The sequence below is a fragment of the Salarias fasciatus genome, chromosome 11 (assembly GCF_902148845.1).
Source record: "Salarias fasciatus chromosome 11, fSalaFa1.1, whole genome shotgun sequence".
Taxonomy (NCBI): domain Eukaryota; kingdom Metazoa; phylum Chordata; class Actinopteri; order Blenniiformes; family Blenniidae; genus Salarias; species Salarias fasciatus.
The window spans coordinates 6,940,025-6,949,469 of NC_043755.1; the positions used below are offsets into that span (position 1 = coordinate 6,940,025).

Consider the following 9,445-nt stretch of genomic DNA (forward strand, 5'->3'; position numbering starts at 1 on the left):
TGAATTTTTGTTTTGTCTTTGATAAATGCGGCTGTCAGAAACAACCATGATGATATCACTTCGGCTGTTTAGAGATAGTTTGTTTTAGGAACAACTTCGGGTCCCCCCAAAGGAGTGAAATGAAGATACGAGTGAAAGGAATACTTGGGTTTCTTTGCTTTCCGTACTGCCTCCAGGATCCCATGTGGACGAAGCTGGAAAAAAGAGGAATGATGATGAATGATGGATGGATAAATGAATGGATCTATATTTTAATAAAGTTATGACAACAACTGAGTGAAACCTCACTATTTGTTCAATTTTTTTTCCATGACAGAATGAATTACATTAAACAGGACATTGCTGTTCTACTATTGTTGATGGGAAAGACAGGCTGGTAGATGAAGTTGTTTTTTTCAATCTGGAGGAACTGGCCCCACTGATAATTCTCCTTAAAACAGAGGGATTCAGATAAAAATTAGATATTCAATTTACAAAATGCCTATTCAATTATTATTATTATTATTATTATTATTATTATTATTATTATTATTATTATTATTATTATTATTATTATTATTATAGCACCTCATTTGAGTAAGACAAGTTGAAATAAATATTAAGTAATAAATAAATAACTCTTCAAAAACACGCCCACATAACCTGTCGCGTGAATATGACGTAACGGAAGTAAACAAAGAGCATGTCGCATAGACAGACTCAATCAAAAGGTAACTGACTCGCTTTTTATTGCTCAAACGACCTCTGCATTATAGCGCACGCATGTTTCTGAGAAATGTCTGTGAATATTTTCATATTCCAGTGTTATGCAAGACCTCCGGTTTTGTGTGTTTATCAAAATGTCCGACTGAGCTAACATTTGCACGTTTAGCATCGCATGGCTAGCCGAGCTGACTGGTGTATCGCGTCGGCTACTCACTACAGTCAGATCGAGTTGTTTCACACACACAGGACTAGTTATAAAATTGATTTCAGTGTGCCTGCTGTTGTTCCTGTATCTTGCAGAGATGAACGGTCAAGCAGACGTCGAGGTTGACTACAAACGAAAATACAAGAATCTCAAACGGAAGTTGAAGTTTCTTGTTTATGTGAGTGTTTTCACTCCGATCAGCCACATGTTGGCTGCATCGCGGCTGATGTGCATCATGTGCCTGTCTTTAGGGTTGACACTTATTGTTTTACAGGAGCAGGAATGCTTTCAGGAGGAGCTGAGGAGGGCGCAAAGAAAACTCCTCAGAGTTTCCAGAGACAAAAGGTGAGGTCTTATTTAGATTAACCGTGATGCGACTTTCATGTTCGATCTGTTAATAAAGCGATTCTGTGTTTTCCAGTTTTCTCCTGGACAGATTGTTGCAGTATGAAAGGGTGGATGAAGACTCATCAGGTGAATATGAAACTCTCTATCATTTTAATTGAAAGCTGTTGTTGTGTTGCCTCTTCTGAACCACTGAATCATGTTTTCTTGTCATCCAGATTCTGATGCAACAGTCTCTTCAGAAAACAGTGAAGGTGAAGGACCCAGAGAGAGGGAACGAGAAAGAGAAGTAGTCAAAAAGTAAGATTAAGACTGAAATAAGTGAATTTCCTGTGGCCACATAACCTGCTAACGCTGCCCAGACTGCTTTCACTGAACTGAGCTGTCTTTTTATTCTCGTTTTGCTTTCTTCTCACTCTTTCTTGTTTTTCTTGAAATCTTAAATAAACCTGGTTGTGCTAGTTCACTGAGTGGAATCTGATAATTGTGTATCATTACATGGAAAGAATTTTTTTTTTTTCCTAGGGAAATTGTGTTTAGTCCTCTAACTGTGAAAAAATCAGATTTATAGAATATATTTAATGCTTTGCAGCATGTTTTTAGCGGGATAAACTATACACGACTGTAGCTCTGAAGACATTTATCCCACTTGACTCTTGACCTTTTTTTTTCTCTAATTGCAGGAGGAAGAATATTCCTGGAGCGTGCCTTCCTTCATCATCATCATCTCCACACCTCTCCCTTCTCTCTCGTGCGGGCGTCAATGCCCTGCAGTCGTCTGGCTCTGGGCCCTACCTCAACACTGTGAGTTTAATTCAGTCTTTCTGTGATCAACAATACTGCCATTATCATCTTCTCATCTGCAAACATAATACCTGTTTTAATTCGGCATTATTTGATTGCTTTATCTTATTATTCACAAGTCAGTTATATCACATTTGTTTTTTTCATTTGAGACTTATGATGCCTTCACTGTCTTTGTATTGTTCATTCTTCTGTGGATGTTTTTTTGTGTCTGTCTTTTTCACTGTTTATGTGACTGCGTACATGCATGTCTGTGGTCATTTGACAATTTGGGGCCTACATGTATGTTGGGCAGATGCCCTTTCCACCAGAGTATTTGGCTCCTCCAGCTGAACGAATGAAGAAAGAAAGAAAAACAAAGACGCCTAAAAACAAGAAAGAGCCAACGGGGAAGGTGAGAGAGGAGAAGGAGAAATAAGATGTTTGATGTGATAGCTATAAATTAAAACAAATACTTATCATTTCTTTGTACTGATGTGACGTCCAGGCCAGTATCTCATACACATGCTTCATGCTTTGTCATTGATTTACTTTGTGCATCTCTAATGCTGCCATCCATTCACACTGATCTCTGAATGTTTATCCTTTGTGATGAAATTCCAGAAATGTCTTATTTTATTTGAATGTTCTCAGGTTGTTGCACCAATGGCTGCTAATTACCCATCAGCCCCCGCCGCCGCTCCGTCAGCCAGCGGGCACTTCAGCTGGGTTCCCAGACAGATGCTGAGCGGCGATGCAGCCGAGGAGGAGGGCGACAGCGATGCAGACAGCGACAGAGGAGACGAGGACCGAGGAGAGGGAGACGAGGCGGAACTCGTCATCGACATCCCCAACGAGTGAGCCCCAGTGTGTGTTTCAATTTATTTATGAACAGCGGACATTGGTTTAAATCTGTGAGCATAAGGTTGAACTATCATAGGTGACTGAATGTGTATTTGCATCTGGCGACTCCTTCAAATTGATAAAAGGAGATAGAGCGCCCTCCTGTGGACTAAAGCTAAACTGCAACATTGTGGTGTGATAAAATCTTACATCAGGTATGATGCAGTTTGAAAACTTAAGACAAGTCATCACCACTTTTCTGATTGGATGCTTTGCCTTCCATGCAGTTTCAAAATCATTTTGTTTAAACATTGTACAAACTGTGATGACAGTCCTGTGGGTCCTACTCACAAATTTAACTGTCTAAACATCTCAGATTTTTCAACTGTCTGAAGACTCAGTCCAATTTAAACAGTCTAACCTTGTTATAAGTGTTTGAAAGTTTCAAATGTGCCGATATATTTGATTTTGTCGTCATGAATATGAAGTTTTTATTTTCTAAAGATGCATGCATGTTCATGCATTTTTCAACTTTAGATCAAACTATTATTATTCCAGCACATTAAAAGTTTTTATTCAAAGCTAATAGTGAGTCTTTTTTTCCATAGATGGTGCCAATTCTATTGCCAAAAAAACAGGTTGTGGCTACAGTGTGATGTCTCACTCGGGGTCATGAAGCTGATCACTGGCAAAGCAGGACTCCAGGCCGTGTAGAGGTCGCCACTGAATCACAGAACACACACAGACAAGCATACATGCCCTGGGGAAACATGCAAACCTCATTAAAAAAAAAGGCCTCCGAATCCAAACCTGACATGAACTGGGAGTGCTGTGCACTACACCACTGTGAAATACTTATTAAAAGCGTGTTGTCTGACCTGAATACCAGCCCAAACCATCACACCCTGAAACTCTCATTCCAGAGGTGTGCTGTGCTCAGCCAGTGTTTACCAGACTAAAAGTATGAGCAGGAAGAGATTGTGTAAACTTCATGTTGGTGATTGTCTTTTCCTCCTTAACCCCCCTGCAAAGGAATCCTGATCGCTCTCTTGACAGAAGCCCAGTGGTGCATTTGGCTCATGTTGGCTGTGACTCATAAGCAGCTGGGCAGGATTCCAGTTTTTGTCCAGGTCTCAAAAAACAGGATATTTCTCTGTTCACTCTCAGATGCATGTGCTCCATTATGTTGTAAGAAATCACGCTAGTTGCTGATTTTGCTGCGGAATGATTTGGCAACGCAGCGTCAGCCCCGGCATCAAGTCCCAACAGGCATGTTTCTAATATTTTGGTCGGCGATGTTCTGTCTGTGAGCCATGAAGGGGAGTGTGTTTTGGCTCTGCAGTCAGATTTCAAGAATGGCTGCACTTGGGGTCAGACAGTGACCCACTCAGCTGACACTGTCAGGATTAAGTTTTAATGAGGATTTTATGAACAGAACTTGTTAAATTTAGATCAGGCTTTCTCTAATTCATTTGTCTTTTTAAATGAAAAGTTGTGCTTGAGTTGGAATCGACTCCAAACAACATGTTTACAGAATCAACACTTTGAGGAACGAGAGTTAAGGCAAGCAATGAAGTCGTCCTGTACAACAATCGTTGTTTAGGAATGTGGATATACTTGTAATTGACAGCTTTTGATGGGTGTGTGCGCTCAGTTTGTGTGAGAGTTAAAGGTGTAACCATAGGGAGCATGGAAGGGAGGGTGAGGTGGAGGTACAGCCAGAGGGAGAGTCACAGAGGGTGGATCTGACTGAGGGGGGCGAGGCTGTCAGGGAAGGGGAAATGAAGGAGTAAGCAAGATTGTGCCTGCAAACGCAGGTTCACTCTCAGACTAACGCTGACATTTAGCAAAGACAGGCAGGCATGGTTGCAGAGGAGCTGGAGGAGAAAACGAGGAGCAGGAGAGACTAGCAACAACAGGACATCAGCAGCCAGACCTCGGCCACCTTGTCTTTTCCATCTATATACGGAAACCTCTGGATAATTTATAAGCCTCTCCCTCTCACTCTGTGAGTGTGAGAGAGAGAGAGAGAGAGGAGGAGGAGGAGGAGGAGGATTTGCTGAGCTCACCATCACCATGCTGTGTCCTGCTGCTGTCAGTGCAGCTGCTGCGGCCGTCTGGCTGCTGGCGGCGCTGGGCCCGGGCCTGTCGCCTGCCGCTGCGGCCGAGGACGACTCGGAGCCAGGCTTCACCCCGTGCAGCCGCTGCTTCTACAGACAGACGCCTCCCCGGGGAGCCTCGGCGGCGCCGTGGCTGCGCCCGCTCTGCCACAGGCTGCCCGGGGGACGGGCGTTCGCCACTCTGTCCAGACCGACCTGTGACACAGCTGTCTACTCTGCCTACCGGCTCGGCCGCGGATGGACCGAGGAGGAGGAGGGGGAGGACGGGGAGGGGGGAGAGCTCGTGGTAAGGACACATCTATCACGCTGCTTAAAATATCTCAGGCTGGATGATGGAGTCAATGATATGAGGAAGATCAGCATTGGTGTGGTTGCAGAACCAGTGATGGAGAGTCTGTTAACTCATTTACTCTTAATTGTATATTTCACATTGTTTCTTCATAAGAGGATCAATATTACTTTATGTCAGGGAACTATTGATCAGCTCAAAACTTTTGGTATTTAACATTCATTGTGGATAGTAACTCTCAAAAGAAAATGATAGTGGCTTTTCAATAACTAGTTTTTAAGATAGTTATGTTTTAATAATTGTCATCCTTAAAAATTGTGTAATTATTCAGCAAGAATGTATGAAATAATGCTTTAATGCAATGTTTTCTTCTATAAACTCATCATCCAAATGCAAAAGTACATCACTCGCATTTGAACTCAGTCTTTGAAGTATTGACAGGTACGATGTGCAGTTTTTTGCTGTAGTTGCTGTAATTTGAACTGTTAAAACTAACTCTCCAACTTAAACTGAGGACAAGCTAAAACCTATAGTGACTCAACACAACGGCGGTCTTACTTCAATGATACATGTTGCATCTTTAAATAATAACTATTCGTTATTGCTACTTTCTCTCAGCCATACATATTCTTTATTGCGTCATCCAGATCCTGGCCTCAGTGTAATGGATCAAACCATACTTAACATGCATGAACCTGATTTATTTTGACTGGTTTTCTCCCAGACAGATGAAGATGAAGACAGCGTTAAAGCAGCGGTGCCGGCTCTTCTCAGACGAGGCGAGGATGATTCTGATTCTGTCTCGCCCGAAGACTCCCCTGTTGAACTGTGGGACTCAGCAGTCAAAACACTGGTCCAGTCAAGCATCTCTCCCCAGTGCGGCACTTTAGGGGGCGATCTCTACATCCTGTCGGGGGCGGGGGGGCCCGGGGCTGCTGAGGATGAAGACGCCGGGTGTCAGACAGGGCCGCTGTGGTCTGCAGTGTGCTGTGACGTCCCGGAGGGGGACGGTGGCTTCAGTGTGGGGATGATCAGCGATGAGGGAGGAGAGAGGCAGGTGAGCGTGGCCGAACTGGTGGAGATCCTGGGAGTGCCAGAGCTGTTCTCTGAAGGCTGTGGGGGAACAGACAAGGCAGCTGCTGCAATCACACTGGGTCTCTTCAGCAAGGAGTATCCTGAAAATGTCAGAAAGACTGAGGGAGACGCTGAGGACGAAGGAGATGATGCAGATTCAGGTTCATGGTTCACTTTCAGAGATCGAAATGAATATGCTCAAGAAAGTACAGGAGTATCGACCTCCGAGGAACAGGCGGCTCATGTTGATGCTCAGTCAGGGGAATCTGATGATGCTGAAGAAAAGACACAGAAATCTTATGCTGCTGATGTTCAGTCAGGGGAATCTGATGATGCTGAGGAAAAGACACAGAAATCTTATGCTGCTGATGCTCAGTCAGGGGAATCTGATGATGCTGAGGAAAAGACACAGAAATATTATGCTGCTGATGCTCAGTCAGGGGAATCTGATGATACAGATGTCGCTCAAAAATCTTCATCGGGTTCATCGACTTCCGAGAGCAGAAGGGACACACAGCAGGACGATGCACGTTCCAGAGCTGAATGGTCGAAGTCTCCAGAGTCGTCAGGTGACAAAGAAACGGTAGAAGAAGAGGAGAGGAACGCTACTTCCAGCAGCACCGTGGTCTACATCCTCTCCACCACCATGTCCGTCCTCAAAGCTCCTCTGAGGCCGATCTTCTCCAGAATCACAAGTTTTCCTGGACAGGTGATAACAAAACACACTTTCATACTTACAGTACATCATTCTTAGCAGCTGTGCTTCTCTATTCAGTCCTTTTTGCGTGCATTTGAGAATAATCATAGTAGCCACATGGCTGAAGGATTAAGCAGAGCAGGAAGATGCTCTTCATCCAGCTGCTTGTTTTGTTGGAAGGTTAAACAAGACACAGCAGGTACATTTTCTTCAAAGGGAAAATTCTTACTTTTACTTGTACAGGGATACGGATTCAGTACCTCCAATTATAAAGCTTGTTCCAGAAGCTCTACTCTTACATAAATGAATATTGTTTATATACTTTTGCTAATTATGTGAAAAGTAATGATTAATGAGGATAATTAGTGGAAGTCTGACAAAAACAACAGACTGTGAAGTTGAGTTCGTTTGTAATAATTTTGTATTCTGCGTTTGAGTAGATTTCCTCCTGTTAAAACAAACCTATGACAGAAAACAGGCTGCAGAAAAAACAAGCTGGTTAAGTTTTGTCATTTCATTTAAATGTTCATATCCAGCTTCTCTTATTGAAGCGCTTCATTCCAGTTTACTACTCCCAAAGGCTGGAATGAGGTGTGGTCAGGAGGTGGGGCTGATTTCATTCGCTGCATGGCCTCAGGTCTTTCTGTCTTTTAATTCAGCATTTAAAAAAATCACATAACCCTTTCTTACACAAGTTAATATTTTTGTGACTTTCATGTGTCGTCCAAAGTGGTTATATCCAGTGAATGATTACTGAAGCATATTTACGTAGGGCTGTTAAACAGTGAGACAGGAGCTGCTTTTGTGAGAGCTTCAGAATTTGTTATGTTCACACATCACATATTACCATAAACACCACTGTGCTTATGATTTGTTCTTTGGCAAACAATCTCTCACTCTCTCTCAGATCACTTCATTGTTGCATTAATTCATTAAATATGGAATCAAATTAAAATATAGTTTTACCATTTTTGATCATAGGCAATGGTTGAATCCCTCACAGAATCATTTGAGGGAAGAAAATATTTTAGTATTTCCTCTTAATAAAAATGCTAAATAATTGTACAAATTTGCCAATGGTAGTTTATTTCATGTCAACTTGATCGGCTCAAGTAAGTTTGATGGATGGGAAACTTTCTGGGTCTGGACTGCTTCCCTTTCAAGCAATTCTTAAAGCTTTTGTGGAATACCAAGAAGCTCTCACACGATGAAGAAATTGACAGTATTGCTATCATGAAGCTGCAAGAAAATCTGAACCAAGTCTCTTGAGCAAATCTTGATCTCTTCAAAAACTGCTCTTGAAAAAAATTTTCTCCTCAGAGATTCCCACAGGTCGATCCGAGGAGTATAAACCTGTGTCACTGTGTTATTTAAATTTAGAACTAAACTCAGTTTGTGTAACTGTGAATCTTTCCACTTACCAACAAATTTCTATCAGATATTAATAGTTCTTTGAAGGGTTGTGTTTGTTCACTGCTGTTCCTAAAACATCCTTCTCAGTGATGTCCCTGATGAGGGTCTCGTCTGGTTCTAGGTCCTCTATGTTCTCCAGGAAGACCTCGGAGTCCTCTCCGCTCTGCCGGGGGACACCTTCAACCTCTTCCACCTGCTGACCTCCGACTGCCTGTCCTACATGCGCTCCGCAGCAGAAACGCTGTATGGAATCGGAGACAGGTGCTTCTGCAACGTTTACCACTGTACCTCGTCCATGGCCGGGGAGCTGCTGAACAGCTGCCACACCGGGGTCACCGGCGTGGGCACCCTGGCCGGAGACACGCTGGGGATATTCGGCGGTGCCCTGGATAATGCCTGGTGGGTGACGAAGCTCTGCGGAGGACGGCTGTGGGAATGGAGCAGCGGTTATGTAGGAACAGTGGCTTCAGAGATGGGAGGTCAAACTCAGGCTGTGGGTGGAGGGTTCTTCAGGCTCCTCTGGTCAAGTGGAGGCACAGTGGGTAAAATACTCGGCCTGATTGGGGGTATTATTTTTGGTGTTCTGGACATAATCTTTGGTGCATTTAGAATTGCCTTTGGTCGGGACAATGAAGAATAAACGAATAAAGAATAAAATAAATCACACATTTTTTCCCCTCTTGTTTGGCTTTGTAAATTTCTTCAGTACATTCGAGTGTGAGGTGAGAAAAATGTCATTTTATATGCCTTAGTTGTGATACATGCCAGATGTTTGAGTTGTGTGATGAATTTCTAATGTCTCACTCTTTGCTGTGGAAGCTGGCTGTCCAAATAAAGGGCTGTGTTTGAAAAGTGACTTTAAGTACCCTGTGCTCAAGTGTCAACATTGTTGCATCTGTATATTTTGAATAAAAGTTAGGCTGACCAAAAATTTCAAAGTGGAATATTTGCCTTGAATAACACATTTCTCT

At 42.9% G+C, this 9,445-nt stretch overlaps 2 protein-coding genes across 2 annotated transcripts; both read left to right on the top strand.

The window, feature by feature from the left end:
- The first annotated feature begins 639 nt into the window (after positions 1-639).
- Positions 640-3,499, top strand: ino80e (INO80 complex subunit E). Its single transcript, XM_030103195.1, has 8 exons — positions 640-710; positions 1,006-1,088; positions 1,185-1,255; positions 1,332-1,384; positions 1,474-1,555; positions 1,939-2,059; positions 2,355-2,453; positions 2,693-3,499. Exons 1-8 carry the CDS (start codon positions 683-685, stop codon positions 2,897-2,899), a joined length of 744 nt encoding a protein of 247 aa, XP_029959055.1. The 5' UTR covers positions 640-682; the 3' UTR covers positions 2,900-3,499.
- Positions 3,500-4,644: 1,145 nt separating this feature from the next.
- On the top strand, positions 4,645-9,123 carry LOC115396981 (uncharacterized). Its single transcript, XM_030103111.1, has 3 exons — positions 4,645-5,287; positions 6,015-7,073; positions 8,596-9,123. The coding sequence occupies exons 1-3, from the start codon at positions 4,958-4,960 to the stop codon at positions 9,112-9,114; spliced, it is 1,908 nt and encodes a 635-aa protein (XP_029958971.1). The 5' UTR covers positions 4,645-4,957; the 3' UTR covers positions 9,115-9,123.
- The last annotated feature ends 322 nt before the right edge of the window (positions 9,124-9,445 follow it).

Bases quoted from the DNA above. Each gene is read 5' to 3' on its own strand.
- ino80e (XM_030103195.1), top strand. From the start codon at position 683: ATGTCGCATAGACAGACTCAATCAAAAG. The intron at 1,256-1,331 runs GTGAGGTCTTAT...TGTGTTTTCCAG, and splicing joins AGAGTTTCCAGAGACAAAAG to TTTTCTCCTGGACAGATTGT. The intron at 1,556-1,938 runs GTAAGATTAAGA...CTCTAATTGCAG, and splicing joins GAAAGAGAAGTAGTCAAAAA to GAGGAAGAATATTCCTGGAG.
- LOC115396981 (XM_030103111.1), top strand. From the start codon at position 4,958: ATGCTGTGTCCTGCTGCTGTCAGTGCAGCTGCTGCGGCCGTCTGGCTG. The intron at 5,288-6,014 runs GTAAGGACACAT...GTTTTCTCCCAG, and splicing joins GGGAGGGGGGAGAGCTCGTG to ACAGATGAAGATGAAGACAG. The intron at 7,074-8,595 runs GTGATAACAAAA...GTCTGGTTCTAG, and splicing joins TCACAAGTTTTCCTGGACAG to GTCCTCTATGTTCTCCAGGA.